Genomic DNA, 16,855 nt, shown 5'->3' with positions numbered 1-16,855 from the left:
AACCGGACATTGTTAATGTCTTATGGATTTATAGTGAACATCCCTTGTTTGCACGGTTTAACTTAATCCATATGCGCAAAAATAAAACGCACAACATGCAACGCAACACAGACACACAACTTACATATACAAATGCACATTAACCATCAAATACAAATCATGTTATGCACACACACTATTCACAGGCTTTGATAGTGCGGCGGTCCACCACCCAGCAGGCATACATTTAGCACACATTTAGCACACACTACAGACTGTGCCAACACATTCAGACACACATAAGTACACAAAGAACACACACTCCTCGACACAGCCAGGTTTGAACACTGATTGAGCACTTGTGTGTGTGTGTGTGTGTGTATGTATATATATATATATATATATATATATATATATATATATATATATATATATATATCCTGACCAAAAGTCCTTGACACTAAGTATGGCTGGGTATCAATCAAAATTACGATACGATACGATACCTTCACTTCCATACCGGTTCCTGAACAATACATTTTTCGATACCAATATCAATTCTAACAAAAAGGAAATTACATTACACATAACAGTACAAATCTTCAGTTTTATTTTTCAGCTCAGTATTTCAATTTTCCGGAGGGAACCTCCCAAAGGGATTAATCAAGTTGTCTATTTTTCCAATCCAAGCAGTTTTCTTACAGAAAAAATTAATAACAAATCATTTCCAGTATAAAACAGTTGCAAACAGGTGACAGGTTGGTGTCTAATACTATTCTACATACAGAGGATACTTTTCACTTAGCAGTTTTTCTTCAGAAAAGTCAACATTTCTGCTTTCTGCGCGTATTAAATTGTAGTAACATTGAGATTACTGCCGGATTTCGCTGAATGTTAGTTTACCTGTTAAAATGCCGTCCTCGGTACTCTTAGATGAAGCCGAGTCCAGTGGTGGAGATTTTGAATTATGCCGCTCGGGCTCTATAGCGTCCACAGGCTGACCTGAATGCTGAGAGGAGAGTTTGCAGTCAAACACGGAGCAACTTTCTGCTCTTAAATTGACTTTGCGCACGGCCAAATAATTAATTAAATCAATTGTGTTGCTGACCTTAGCAGCGATGACTATTTGGCATATATTGCATCAATCTTGGTGAAATGGAGCCGCTTTTGACCTTGATGGCCTTGTTTAACCAGTTGGACACGCACACAACTACAGTTCCCAACGCAGATACACGTGAACCCAACCTGTGGGCGTAACAACATTTTTCTGCGTGCTGCAAAGTGTAACGTTAATACAGCCAAACGAGGGTCGCACGATTAGTTCTTGATCACTTGATTAATCTCTGGGTACCGAAACTTGGCACCGAAAGATGAGGCATGTTTTGACACTCGGTACTACCGAAGCATTTCGGTCGGTGCCTTAAAAGAACCGAAGTTCGGTACCCATCCCTAACATTAAGTGAAGCAGAGATCGCCTCGAACGCGACATAAATGAGGAAATCCTCAGCTACATAAGAACAAACTGACCTTGTTTGAATTTTTTTTCTGCTTAATTCAATGTTGACAAGACGTTCGAGATGGTCAAATTTCTGCTTTGGTGTTTTCAAAAGACAGAGGTTAAAGTGGTCTATCATACTGAGCTACATGCAGCGGTGGATGAGCATCAACCTTTTACTTTATCAGAGATACACTGGGTGAGATGACTTTTCAGTACCATTACATTACACATGCTTTGTCCTGTATTGCACAAAAAAACAGATCAAATAAGATATTGTTTTTCATGTTTTGAACACAGACAATTGTTAAACCTCTGGACATGAAAGAGGTCATTGCCGTCATGCCCAGGCTACTTGACTTTGGCATGTATAGTGGACATCCTCTTTAAGTGCTGCAGAACCCTGTTGTCAATGTGAGTTAAATTGAAAAAATATATATATATTTACAAACTGATAGCAACTAATTGTTTTTTCTTGTGTTTTGTACCTCAGGATATGCTGAGAATACCAGTGTTTTTGAGGCAGACCTGTTCACCACTGTGCACATCTCCCACTACAGGGAGTGTGTTTGCGTCTGAACAATGACTGAACTCACAGTATTAAGATCCTGTTTTTCTGTTTTGTTTTTAGCATCATCATTGTTATATTCAAAATTGGTTTCCATGTTTTTTTTCATTCTGGACATTATTAAAACTATTTCAAAACTATCATAATTGAAAACGTCCTTTTTTTTTGCTTAATTGAAATGAATTGAAGCTATGGTCAAACCCTCCTCAAACACATTCAGCTTCAAAATCTGTCTTCCTCCTTTTCCCTTCAGGTAGATACATCATCAGAAGACATTGGACTATTGAACTAATATTCAAACTTCAGCTCGGTGTGATTCTGAGTTTATATTGGATCTCTGTAGAACAGAGTGCTCAGAGCTACAGTGGAGCAATTAACTGACAGAGTGGAGACGGTATAAAATTCTTCAGAAAGAAATGTCTTTAACCTGTGGTTGTGTCCACAACGTTTACGCCACAGACGTCAGTTTACCATCAAAATATAGGAAAACTTGATCTCTCTCTCTCTCTCTCAATGTTACTTTCTTAGCCTGAGACTTCCTCAGACTTAATTTTCTTCTACTGAAAGCCTCTGAATCACTGGAGTATCACACAGCTGCACTGCTGAACTCAATGCAAACTAAGAACAGGACTTTAACCAGAGAGCTGAAGCGGCTTCTTTTTTCTTTTTTTTTGTTTAAAAACTTGCTGCGATGATGTCGGCATGTTTAACTGCAGGAATGCTAATCTGTTCAGCACACCTTTGTTTGTCCCTAAGTAGGAATACCGTATCAATGGGGGTTTTTGGTTTTGCTCTAAAAAGTTTGAGTTATCTTCGGCCTGAGTCAGACGTAATGTTATTTTCGCCATCGCCATGACAACATGAATGACACACACAAAAGGCAGAAGCTGTTCTACCTGAGGAACACACAAATATGTTTACATCACGGAGCTTACACGAGTTTCTGTGCCATGTTTTGAAGCAAATAACTGATATCCTGCAATATGTCAGCTACAAGAGACATTTCCAACGATCCGGGGAGCACAAGTGTATAAACACACATATGAGGGGTTTCTAGATGAAACACTGTTTCAAGAAAAGCTTGTATTGCTTTGGATCTCTGAGTATTTGATCCCATTATTTTCTCACTGGATGGCAGCAGAGAGCAGCACTGGGCCTTTCAGCCTGCCCAGTGTCTCCAACTGGCCCCCAGACCACAATGGGTCAAACTCTTTTGGGCCGAACATCGTTGTTTAATTATGGGCAAATATTTGGTGTTCAGGTACATAATGCAATGTCACAGTTGCATACATATTCTGTTATTGTTGATAGAGGACAGCATACATTTTTGCATATGGAGAAAAATGCAACACTCATCGATGTTTTCCACTTAAACCAAGCAACTTTATAGCTATTCTTTGCAATATGGGTTGCAGTGCATGTTTTATTCTAGCTTTTAACAAACAGATCCAGGGTAGCGCTGAGTAATTAAGACTGCTCAGGTCAGCATGGCAAAGCAGGTGAAGTTTCCTCTAAAAATGACACAACCCCAGAGGATCAGGCAGCTGGTGCAACAGTGAGTTCCCAGACACAGAGAGATGAGCTGCAGCAGTTTTGATCCATTATCTGCAGCCTCCTTTGTGAAAGTGTGGCTGCAATCGAGAAGAAGCTGCTTATGTTTAACTATGGCTTATAAATCTGAAAGACAGAAAATCAAAAAGACATCGTTGGTTTCCTTTTTTAAAAAGTCCCTGCCCTCCTATGAACTCAATAATGAATCTCATTACCATACCATGTGGTCGAAAAAGGTCCTGTTTGAATTGCGCAGGTTAAAGGTTAGACAGGCCCCCTCTCAGCTTTAACTGGTACAACTATCATAAAGAGTTAAGATCAAGACATGTTTATGACCAAACATAGAAGGGGACGGATTCCCCTGTTGAAAAGAAGAACAAGAATGGTTGGTTGTGTTGTTTGATGAACTTTTGTGTGACTGGCAAGATCTTAAATAAGTTCACATCAACAATGGCAATAGGTCACATGTCTCTCAGTTTATTAAGTTAAGGGGAAGAAAATGAATGCAGCAGATGAATAGCTGCAAGAGAAATGATCTGTGAGAAAAGAAAGCCTTTTGGTGAAGCTGAACCCCAGTCTCCCTCCTCAGAGGTCAAAATTATTTTCAGCTGCTCATGTCCGCAGGGATTTCCATCAACCCTCTACTACTCTGGTTCCTGCTCAGCCCCATTGTCTGCTCCTAGTGGCCTCGTAAAGTGCTGAGGGGTGCCCTGAAACAGAAATAATAAGAAAAAAAAACTCTGACACATCATTTTCCAGCCCCACCTCAATCTATAACTTTCCATATGTTGTGATTGTGAGCAGGTGGGATCACTCAGACCCAGTAAAGTTCATTTCACCCTGTGGTATGAAGGGGAACTGGGAATGGAGGTGCCAGTCTGGAAGGTCCTCTGTGAGTGTGAGAGTGTTAACATTGTCTTATGGTGCAGTTAGTAGCTGAGAACTTCATGAAACTTTAGCACCTTAGACAGCTGCACAGGCAGGCTTTGCAGCTGGTGATCCTGAGCAGTGTAGTTACTCCAACCACAGTCAGATTTACATCTCAGGTCGCAGTTTGGGGGTTGCGGTGCAGGTGTTTGGTTTGGGATGGACCTCAGCCGTGTGGTAAATGGCTGCTTGCACTGAAAAACCTTCATGGGTAGAAAAAGGTTACAATAAACAGTGGACAGATTAATGGATACTTCTGATTCAGTTGCTTGATTAGCTTCATGTATCTCCAACCCTCTTGGTGGAGTGAAAATGATTGATTTCAAAGCTTTTGAAATTAGTTCTCAAACTAAGCTGGGCATAGCTCCAACATAATTAGCTCTATAGTCGGTTGTTTGTACGAGTAAAAATAACTCATCAGCGACACAGCTCCTGGTATTTTTGGGGGAACCTTGAGAGTCAGCCCCCCACCCCTATAATTCATTCACTGTGCGTAAAAGTACCATCGCCTTGAGCGTGCATTGTCCCTGTGAGTCGTTCAAACGGGGCAGGGTAAAAAAGACTCAGCGGGCTGTGCTTTTTAAAGACCCGAGGAGACTATAAAACTGGTTTCATGCCCGCTGCTGGAAAGGCTCGGTTGGATATGAGCACAGAGAGACGGAGGTAGGCAGAGCACACAGAGAGGGGAGGACAGCACGCACTTAACAGTGTTCAAGGTTCACTTTCAAAGGAGACCAACGAGAAGCGTAAGTTCATCGAGTGGTGTTAGACCGCAGCTCACTCAGGACTTTAATGCTTGCTCCTTTATGAATGAACTAGTTTCCGATATTGTTATTTGTAAGTGTGTGTTTTCTTCTTCAGTTAAAAGGATGCGCGTCCACTCCAACCGACCCGGTGCAGTTTGACACATCTCCCCCTCCGATCTGGACTCTCCAACCGTTCTGATTTACCTATCGGAGCAAGTGAGGACTCATTAAAACTTATCTGGTCATACTTTTGATGCCGCTGAAATGGGATTAGGCCACCGAGAGAGCGTGTCCGCACTGTGCAGAAAAAGTTTGCTTTGGACTGTGCTGGTACTCTGGCTGGCCACGTTTGTTAACGGGACCTGGAAGACGGGACTTTACAAAACATATTCAGGCGGGACGCAGCTGAGCAGAGACCAAACAGCAGCCGCTCACACCTCAGTCTATCACAAAAGGTAAGACAGACACCCATCTTTGGCCGCTTTATTTGACGGCAGTTAGATATTATACCACATGGTTATCCTCATTTGTGTCTTGTTTTATGCATAAAATAACCGTTACAGTCTTTTTAAAAGCACTGTGTGACTTTTACTCAGTGCATGACTCTGCAGAGCTACACCCATCACCATCCATCTACCAGCCCCTTTGTCTTCCTGACAGTTGGTTTCCTTTTTCCTGTGCTGGCAACAGACATTACTCTGCTTAGCCCTGTCCTCATTGTTGTCCCACCTCCTCTTCGCGTGCCTCCTTGGAGCAGCTCCGCTGTCCCTGAGGTGCGTTGTGTGCTCTCCCTGCAGCAGGAGATGCAGCAGCAGCACCATCATCATCTACTCCTTCTCAGCTGTTAAGCCCATCTGGAAAGCACTGCCTTTTGGTGTCCTGGTCTGTTCACAGAAAACCTGCTGCTATGGGGATCTTAAGGATGAAGGGAGCATTGATCTGTATGACTTTAATAGAGAGGTCAAAAGGGGGATGAGATGGCCTCAGGAAATGATTGATTTCCCGCGTTACAACAGTGATGTTGACAAGGCCATTTTTGAGGGAGAGTCTCTAGACTAAACACTCAGTCAAGAGCACCAACCAGCTCCGGTGTACTGTTCTGTTCAAAGCCTAGTCATCTTGTAATGATGAGAGAGTGGTTCCCATCTCACAAATATTTATGCTGTGTGTGTGTGTGGGCTGGAAGTGGCCAGAGGCAGAAACCCCTCTCTCTGGTGAGGGTGTGTCCAGGTGGCTCTCAGCCCCCAGTCTGCGTTGCTCCACCGATTCACCTCTCTGCTCAGTTCCCCTGTCCCCCACAGGCAGACATTTGTGGACATGTTTACCAAACAAAGGCAGCTGGGACTCTACTGCATCTGGGTTTTGGGAAGATGTAAGTGTTTGTGGCCAGGGAAGAGGTAGAAAAGACAGAGAGAAAGTCGCGGGTCTGAATCAGCCACTGTCCTCAGAGGGGTCCGTGGGTTTTTCGGTGACATGAGAAGAGATTAACGTCTCAAAATCACTTGCTGTCTGACTTGAGCTGTGTAAGCAACATTTACAGTGTGTCAACAATGTCAGACAGTGGCCAAACAGAAAGCAGAACGCTTTCTTTTGAGAGTCGACGTTCAATGACGAGAGCAACTTGTCAGGAGAGTTCAGGCGGATAAGTTTTCATTTCAGCAGAGGAAGGAATCTGCCACAGTAAGGCCTTTGCTAACAATGCTCTCCCACACCAGCACTGTCTGATTATAAAAATCAAAGAGGATTGACAACTTGAGTAATTATTTGACTGGCCAGGTCACTCTGTAGAGGAGCTGATAAAGTGTTCGTCCACCCTTTTCTTCCCTGATGACTTAATAAGCCCAGAATACCATGGGGTTACTGATGTAGATCGTTCCACACTTCTTGTCTCAGCCACTTCTTTATCCTCTCTTGCTGACTTATCATGGTCTGACAGGCAGTCTGAGCCCCGTGGCCGCCTTCATTCCTCACCCGTCTTAACCAGATCCATGTTCTTGTTAAGCATGGGAATGGAAGTGACTGAGATTCCAGTAGTTTGAGCCCTGTGTGCTTAAAGTAGATTTGTCCTTTCATATGACTTCAAATACTGTTTGCTGTGATGTAGTCTTTGGATGGATATCAGGAAGCTATCGCTGCACAGCTCCATTTGTTTCTGATAGATGAACTGGGATGACGTTGAGGGATTTCGAATCTTCCCAGATATTCCCAGAAATTAAAGTAATTCCTGAGAATGATCTCTCTCGTTTTTCTTCCTGAGGACTTCCACCGCAGTTGTTGTAGTTTCTGCTTCCTGTTCAGGATTTGTTTCCAGTTAGGGCAACTACTTCTTCTACTGAATTACACCCACTAGTGACCTAGCTCAATCACCACCGTCTCGCAACACTATGACGCCTAGTTTATTTCCTTCAAATCAGTCAATGGAAACCTGTCTTTTCAAAAGATCCCTTCAGATTCGCTTTGCTACGAAATAAAAACCCAACTAATGTTGTGGCTGATCAGCATATGTGAATTCATCATTTGAGTAGAATTGCTTTTTAACGTCCACCTTCAAACACTGGAAGATCATTGGTTGGATCTCATGGTGAATTGTAAAGAGCCACTTTGATGACCTTATGCTCAATGAAACCACGCAGCAGCTGTGAGCCTGCGCCCACCGGCTCTACTATTCAGTATAAACTTATCATTTGATTATTCCAACAATACAGACTGCATATAACTCTTTTCGACTCTACTTTTTTTTGCACTACTAACTCATAGACTACTCTTGTTCTCTCTGTTTTTCCTTGGAGCTGCAGGTTATATTGTCAGGAATGTAGTTTCCTTCTCTCTTCATACATTTCACCTTGACCTGCACTCTCTATTTGTCTCTTTATCATTTGTTGTTGTGCCAAATTCATCTTATGCCTCCTCTCTGTCCCAAGAGACTAAAACTGACTCATAATTTTCTTTTCTTTTCTTTTTCTGTTCCCATTGGAAGCTTCAAATGTGACCTTTATGAAGAGATCTCCTCTCCTGTCCTTTCCTCTTTTCTCCTCTCCTCTGTCTGGCCATTTGCCACATCAGTCTTTTGTCCTTTGTTCTCCCAAAGTATTTTCCCACAGACAGAAATCTAGAGAAATTCCTTCAGATTTCTATCCTCGCAGCATTTCAAAAATATCTTTGAGTATTCAGCCTTCCTCCTCCCACTGTACGTGAATGGATGTTTGGATGGAAAGGGAGTTACTGAGATATTATTCTTCCAGAGTCTTATCAGCTTTTGCCCTCATCAGCCCTTGTGTCAGTTCACACGCTTGTACCTCCCAAGTTCTTTCTCCGCCCAGTCTGCTGCCGAATTTGCACCAACTCAGTAGCATGATGACAGACTGCGCGGCATACAGGGTGAAATGAGGGCACACTCTCTAACAATAGTGCAACATATAAGCCTTTTTTACTCGCCTCCTGTCCACATTTGCATACATTACATTCGAGGGTTCAGCTCTCTTTTGTTTCTCTCCAGTGCCTTCCTACCTTGGCTTCTGTAGCGCCGATGAACAGATGGGACAAAGCTGTGATTTTTCTGGATTTCTTTTTCTCGACGGTTGGCTGTGGCTACGTGTGACTGTGAGATGCCTGATGATTTATTTAGCTTGGGCCCAGCATTCAGAGTGTGCCATGTGTGCTTTGAGACCTGATACTCACCGAGGGCCTGCTTGGTGTTTTGCCAGGGAAACAGCATGGTGCTGGTGGGTTTCGCACATCATAACACATGGGTGCCTCGGGTGAGAGGAAGGTGTTGACTATGAAACATTTTAAAGTCAAAGACTAAGTGCGCTGAGCACCTGGGTTTCTTTTATGCACAGGAGTTTTCAGCAGCTTGTCATTAGAGGAGAAGATAGTCTAATGATATGATCTCCATCCGTCATTTCCTCTTTGTTCATTGCACATGTACAATGCAACGAGAGAGGGGGAGACCATAAAACCCACCCCCCCATTCTTTCCATGTACCCCCCGGTGGCAGTCTTGGCTGTTCCCAGGTGAAACCTCCACTCAGCCTGGGAAACTCAGATGTTTATCTGTTGGGTCTGGAGGATAAGTGGCTGGGAGGAGTCAGGGTTTGAACCCTGCTCCCACTCCTCACATCGTTCTACCTGACCACAGTTCCTTCAAAGTCTGAGAGCTTTTTCTTTTCGTCCAGGAAAAGCAATCAAAGAATAATTACATAGATCCATTTTCATTTTTGCAGCCTCACAGCTGATGGATATACTAAGATACACAAAGGGTGGGCTTGTATTTAAATAACTTGTGACAGATGAATTCCCATGCTCAGTTTACTTTAGAAGTCTATGATTAATTCAGATATTGTTGTAATTTTGCACAGTTCAGCATTCTTTCAGTAGTGCCTACAATACTGTCTTTCTTTCAGATGTTGGCATTTTAGCTGTCCAGAAATCAGCAGAAATAATGAGAGAAAATGTTGTTCTGTGGGCAAATTGAATGTTGCATGAATGGAAAAAGGCAAAATCACTGAATTCAAATGAAATATCAAATCAAAAAGAAAACCTGTGCAGTAGCATGCAAACATTTAGTGAGCTGCCCCCGCTCACCGGCTTAGGTCTGTGTGTGCGGCCACCACAACATGTGGGGATTGTTAAAGGGAGCTGGTTCAGGGCTGCTTCACATCCTCTGCCTTTGGCGGTTTGCTTTAGTGTAAACTGTCTTTGATACACACTAACATATGGTCTCACATATTGACAAACAGACTTTGGCGGGAACAACCCATTACTCCTGTAAACATGCTGGCGGCACAACACACAAAGTGTGTTTTGTGCTACGGCCCTCACAGTCTGCTTTTTGGTCTCGAGAGATCCTGTCTATACATCTATTGAATGTGTGAAAATAGAGTAATTATTTCCATAGTTCTCTTCATGCCTTATGAAGGTGATGCAGTTTTGGTAGCATTTGGTAGCTCAGCAGCCTCACTCTGTTTTCCATCCATCCATTTTCTATATCTGCTGGATATAGAAAGGTATAGGAGGTATTTTCTGTGCCTTGCGGGAGGGGCTGGAGCCTATCCCAGCGGTCATTGGGCAAAAGGCAGTGTGCACCCTGGACAGGTTGCCAGTCCATCACAGAGCCACACAGAGACAAATACATTCCTAAGGACAATTTACTCACCAATTAACCTAACATTCATGTTTTTGGATGGTGGGAGGAAGCTGGAGTACCTGGAGAGAACCCATGCATACATGGGAAGAACATGCAAACACAAGAAAGGCCCCAGCTGGGAGTTGAACCTGGAACCCTCTTGCTGTGAGGCAATAGTGCTAACCACCACACCACCGTGCAGCCCCACTCTGTTTTCCATAAATTAAAGCCAAGCGCTCTGCGTTAAGTCTCGGAATAAGATGAAAGCTGGCTTTCAAAATAAACCTTTCACAGTAACATCTCTCCCTCGGTATCAGCAAGACGCTCATAAAAGGGTTGTTAAAAGGGCTCTCACTGAGGATTAAACAAAACCAATTACCTCTCACTCTTCTCAAAAATGAATCATTTTTGATTACTTTCATAAAGTTTACTGAACCCTTGATAGAATATCAAACTTTGCCTCTGGGGGCTCAAGAAATTACTGCTCTGTGATTACATCCTCTGAGCTTCACCTATGACCTTCACGTAAGCTTTTTATCCCCTTCACCGTTCAGCTTCTTCACAGCCTCAGTGATGTTTTACGAAGCCTCTGTGGGAAGGGAGTGAACTCATGACCCAGCTGTAACCTGTGCTGAAAAACTTTCATCTTTGTATGAGACCTCTGTATTCTCTCCGGAGGGACTCCACCTCCTCTGAGAGCTCTAATGCAAACGGATGTGTATTGATAGAGGACAGTGTAAATACAGCCCTCAAAGCACTCAGTGTGAATCTTGCGGCTGATTAAAACCATGTCAACATCATAAGGAAGTCTCAAAACAAAAGGAAGGCGGAGGGAGGACCACAGAATACTGAATGTGACTGCATGGTTGATTAGCTTTTCTGAGGGTGCTATATATTCTATCTTAATTACTTTGAGAACTTTAGGCAATTCTACTTTTTCTATTCTTCTTCCGGCTTTTTGACTTTTATTGACCTGTTTATCTGTTCAGGAACTGGTGTCCTCATACAGTCACTAAGACAGTGACCTGCCAGGTGCAGAATGGGACAATCCTCCAACGGGTCTACCAGACATGCCGCTGGCCGCAGGGATGCTCGGGAGGCAGGTGAGAGGACAAGGAGATGTTTCAAATACTGCTACTTTTGGGCCACACTATCATGAACCTATTAAACAAAAGATCCCACTTTCAAACACTGGCCAGTTGGGACAACTGCAGAAATTTGATTGCTTATTGTATTGGTCGTTTGTACAAAAAAGTCGGGACGCTGTGTAAAATGTTCACCTTGGAACATAGAAAACATATCAAATGGTGAAAAACAGACATTTTACAAGTTCATGAAAAATATGCTCATTTTTAAGTTGATGGCTGCATCTCAAACGCATCTTAAAAAACGTTGGAGTGGCGGCAAGAAAAGGTGTCAGAAAGCAATTTTTTTAGATAGATCTGACTCCAACATTCTTTAGGATCCTTTGCTCATCCATTGGATTTCAACCACTGAGCTTATATGTGGGACAGAGTGCTCCATCCCTCTGTGCGAGAAACTAGTATAGCAACTCTACCAGTATGCTATCATCTGCCGTTATAGGTGTAACATATACACACATGTACATTAAAAAAAATGCACAGTGAAGAGAAAAATAAGAAATAGATCATCTAGGTAGTACAACAGTCTTGCCCTGAAGGAGGGACAGAACAGAGTCCCAGATTTTATTAGATTGTTAGGATTTCAGTCAGTGAAACATCTGTAAGCCGTTGCTCCCATCCACAAATCATAAGTGTGTTACCGAGTCTTTTTTCCAAATCCGTGAAACTAATTTCTTATCATTTACCATCTCAAACGTAACAGCAGAAAAACAGGGAAAATATCGACAAAACATAACAGTGAAGCTTCTCCCTAGATTAGTAAAGTCTATGCTTTGTTTTGAGCTGTATTAAACCCAATTTGACATGAACAGAAGAGTAGAAGTTGCTGCTTAGACAAAATATGACAAATTTTTTTAATGGCACCCAATTTTTTGCATTAGGCTTTGCATAAATAACTTGTTTTTATGTTGTTTAATTTAGAACAAAATGGATGGTAAGATCAGAAAAATCAGAACTTATTAGGATGCAGTGCACCTGCATTCTGTTTTTTTTTTTTTTTTATTAAGAACACTTCACAGAGATTTAGACAGTCAGTCAGTTTTGTGTATTTTTTTCAGCTACAAGACAGTGGTCAGACCTTCGTACAAGGTGGTGTACCGCACTGTGACCTCCCTAGAGTGGAAATGCTGTCCAGGATTCAGCGGCGCTGCCTGTGAAGAAGGTAAGCAGGGACAGAAGGAGGGTTTTTTTCAGGCACATGCTCAGAGCGCTGACAGGAACTGATGACACTTAGGGCTTTGGGGAGGTACCAACATCACAATGTTGGGCTGAGGAATGGTTTGGAGAAACCGCTGAACTCTCTCGGTTTTCTCTTTCTGTCTGTCACCGTGTCACCATTTCTCCACCTTTGTCTTCGTTATTCATAATCCACAAACTGTGTTGCTTATCACCATTCCTCTGTTTTGCATTGCTGTCTCAAAGCCTGCATGCAGCTTTCCAATGTGCTTGCACAAGTCGTGCTCGAAAACAGGAGTGATTTCCATTAGGCTTACATAAGGCAACTTCTGTCTTCTAAATGAAGTTAAGAAATAAGATCCCTCAGCCTCTCTTGGTTGAGTCAGATACCTCCACTTTATTAATCACTTTCAATGTCATCGTTCCAAACGTCAGTGTACCACGTAAGGATTTGTTCTTTTCAGTGGTTTTCAATTTTATGATCCAACTGGAAGAAACTTCCTCCTCTTAAAGTGCCATGCAAGCACTGCTGTTTTTATTATTTGACCACAGTAGCTGCCCACCACAAACACATACACACACACGCACACACATAGTGTATAATGACTTCCCCTGGCACTAGTCTGCAGGTCTCTGCAGTCTGGGGAGAAGGGTGGAGCGTCTGTTTATGTCGTGACCCAGGGCTTGAATGGGTGTAACATAAATTGTCAGGCAATGTATCACAAAGGACAATAAATGTTTACAGTGGTTAAAGTGGTCACTTTTTTGTGGTGCTGGAAACAGAAGCTATATAGCTGTTTTTTTTATGCTCTCACTGCCAGGTGAACAACCCTTGGCCCTCCCACTGTTCTGTGGTCTGCTGCAGAGGGGCTTCAACTAGAGAAATCCCTCCAGTTGTCCTGCTGACTTGCACTTGTGCACACCAAAAATGCCTGAATATCACGCTTATTTCAAAACGTTTCACACTCTTAGACATTGCAGACTTTACTTAACAAAAGGAGAGGAACACAAAGTGAAACTGAGAGGAAATTATCCAATTAAGCTGTTGGCGGAGGAGATTCCCCTCCAGTTGTCATGGCAGCAGGGGGCTGTTGAGCCAGCGGGGTTGGAAGGATTAGCCACTTATCTGAGTGTCGTTCCGGATGCCTCAGATCACAGGCTCTGCTGAGAGGAAGTGACAGGTCCCATTCACAGGGCCTTTACTCTTCGGCACCATGGATGCTATCCAGGGCCACCAGGGCTTTGTTCAGCTCCTGCCGCGTGAGCAGAACCCATTGCCAGCACAGAACCCGATACCACACCGCTGCCTCTAATTCTGTGCTTTAAGGAGAAATAAAAGCGTGCTGCTGCAGAGGCAAAACTGGAGACTGCATCATACTTAAAAATGCTACCATTGTGTAGCCAAGTCATGTCAAAGTGACACTCCTTACTGAGAGGGTCCGGGTTTTAAATCCAGGCTCTTAATGCCTGTGTGTGGCTCCATCTGCAAATCTCTACACATCTCATGACAGGTTTAGAAATGGCTATGAGTTAGACTTGGAGTTTAGCTGAATTTAAAAAACGGAGTGATCAAACCTGTTGTGATATATAAAAGAACAAATAACTATCGCCTTACTACTGCTTTCAAAATCCTTTGTGTGGGTCAGACATTAAAAACATGAATCTCAGATAGGTCCCAGGATGTGTACATCTCTAATGACCTCTTCTGGAATTCAAGCTTTTTTAATATACCTTTGCTCCCTTCATTGCTTTTCCTCTGCTCGTCTGCTTCTGACAGACTGTGGAAAATGTGTATGATCCGCTCATTTAATCATGCAGTACTGTTCTTAGTTCCACCGCTCTCTTACGGGGTCACCCCCAAAAGCCCCTGGTCATGTCTGGCTCCCAAGACCGGCTGGCATTACAGCATATCACAATATCCAAACCAGCAGGACCGTGGGGCTGCTTTAAGATTCAAGAGAGGAGAGAACGGGTTTTGTAAGCTGCAAGCAACGTCACTGTTATATTTCAAATGTAGATGAGAGACTCTTTTTTTCTGTCTTGTGACCCTCTATTCTCTAACCTTTGCTCGCCAGTCGAGATGTGAAATGCAACAGGCCCAGTCTGTGCTAAAGATAACATAACTCTGTTTAAGTTTTGGATTATTTGTCCTCAAAAGCAGAGCAGCAGTGTGCAGAGACATATGAGAGATAATTCTGGCGAGAGAACTAGCCATGATGTCATGGCTTGCGAACATTTTTTGGCCTATCACGTTCAGAGTGAAGGCTCCAAAAGCAAAACATTACATCACACCCATGCTGATAAACAAACTTACTTCATTAGTTAGAGTAAGAGAACACTGCATGAAGCAGGCACCTTTCACATTTGCTCTCTTTCTCCTTCCTCACTCCAACCTCAGGACTTGGCTGGAAATCCAGGCCAGTGGTGTAATTACTGGGTCCTAATTGTTTTCTATGAGGTTTGGGAGATATTGTCTTACTTTTGGACCTGGGACACAATGGTCTTTATCTCTGATTGAGCCAGAAGAAAAAAAAAGAGCTAAGTATTTGCAGATGGAGGCACTTTCATAGCCAGCCAGAAACAGGGATTTAATGTATGCCTGGTTGGCTCTGGCATTCCAACTAAGTAAATGCTTATTCTCAGTCAGGGTACCTCAACTTATGCTACATCAAACATAAATATCAAAATTACACCTAATTTAGAGGAAATGTTGTGATGAGAATATCAAATTTATCCCTTAAAGCTACATTATTATATTAAAGCTGGCTCTTTAAGCCTCAGAGTGGTTGTACTGACTCCCAGCACAGCAGTGAAGGCTGATTTTACAGTCAGCAGACACAGACACAGTTTCCTAGAAGTGTAAGGATGGCACTAAGACACAGCAGGTGATACGTTGGCCTTGATTTGATTGAATTGGGATGAAACTTAAAAGAAATATGGCTGCAGCTTATCATAGGTGGAAGCCGCCGTGCAGAAAACATATGGCGGAATGTAGACTTGAATTAGCACGGCTGTCAAAGCTCTGCCCGGGGGGGGTTCCCATCTAGTCATATCTCGCCGCCAAGCAGAGGCTGCGGTTTTAGGGTCACAATTACGATATGGCTGGGAGGCAGAAGCACGCTGTCTGTTATAAGCCGCAGATATGTAATCTGTGTTTTCACAGCTCAGCGGGGCTTATCTCAGGCCTACACACTGAGCCTCGTGATTTAAACATCAGTCAGCTGCAGCTCGCCATTAGCAAAGAAAGAGTGGGAGTGCGTGGTCGCCTTTATATAGTATGCGTTTGCCAGAGTCAACGTGTGGGTGGGAGAGTGAAGCGTTGAGGATTTGTACAGTGAGGGATGCAGCTGTTCTCAGTGATTAGTTGTTTTAGTGGCAGTAGGCTTTCGTAGCTGCGAGTGGAGGGACTCCACCCTGAGGTCAGAGGGGAGGGAGCCGAGCAAGAGAAGGTGACCTCCACTCCCACTCCTGTTAGACCACACAGAGTTGCACTGTCAAAGCTACAACACGGGCATAACTTAGCCACTTTTTCATTTAGCCCTCCTGCCTTCTTTCAGTCACATTCCTCGGTTCCCCTGTGTTCGCATAAGCAGGTGTTGGATACTTTATGTTGTTGTCTTTTGCTTCGCTTCATTCACAAAAAAATGATTTGATGTCAGATTTTGCTGCTCTCAAACCCACATCCACATGTTTCTACACTCAGGAGACGACATGTATGACGCTGCATGAATTGCATAACCCTGTACAGGTCGAAGCCAGAAAAGGCCACAGCAGCTGATATTCATAGTTATGTAAATGGCCAACGCACAAGCACCGAGCCCAAATTGGAAGCAGCTGAAGTTAAAAGAAACTGGGCTGAAGGCCCCAGATGAGATTAGACATGGGAGTGCCCAGCCCTTTCAGCCCTTACTGCTCGGCTCTGTGGAATTGTCATGACAGTCATTAATTAACAAACAACAGCAGTGAAAATACCAACCAGAAACCAACCCCCCCCCCAAAAAAAAGCAAAGCAAACAGAGCTGGATAGTTTTAACTTTTCTTCTTTCCTCTTTTCTATTCATACCATCCTCTGTTTCATGGAAAGGTTTTAGTATTTGCACTCGGTTTGGGAAAATACCAAAAATTATACTTCATAATGGGGGTTATG

General features: G+C 43.1%; 1 protein-coding gene across 2 annotated transcripts in view; it reads left to right on the top strand.

Annotated features, from left to right (window-relative positions):
• The first annotated feature begins 5,011 nt into the window (after window positions 1-5,011).
• Window positions 5,012-16,855, top strand: part of emid1 (EMI domain containing 1) — a 54,878-nt gene continuing 43,034 nt past the window's right edge. The window contains exons 1-4 of one of the 2 annotated variants that reach the window (XM_072387940.1): window positions 5,012-5,266; window positions 5,382-5,721; window positions 11,380-11,493; window positions 12,591-12,694. In XM_072387940.1, coding sequence (XP_072244041.1) covers window positions 5,531-5,721; window positions 11,380-11,493; window positions 12,591-12,694 — 409 coding nt within the window. In that variant the 5' untranslated portion in view covers window positions 5,012-5,266; window positions 5,382-5,530. The remainder of the gene's footprint in view (window positions 5,267-5,381; window positions 5,722-11,379; window positions 11,494-12,590; window positions 12,695-16,855) is intronic. The other variant, XM_072387941.1, reaches the window with a different exon arrangement.

The sequence above is a fragment of the Leuresthes tenuis genome, unplaced genomic scaffold (genome assembly GCF_036924035.1).
Source record: "Leuresthes tenuis unplaced genomic scaffold, fLeuTen1.0.hap1 SCAF_6, whole genome shotgun sequence".
Classification (NCBI taxonomy): Eukaryota; Metazoa; Chordata; class Actinopteri; order Atheriniformes; family Atherinopsidae; genus Leuresthes; species Leuresthes tenuis.
Note: the sequence above shows the minus strand (reverse complement) of the source record. Positions and strands in the feature narration are given on the sequence as shown.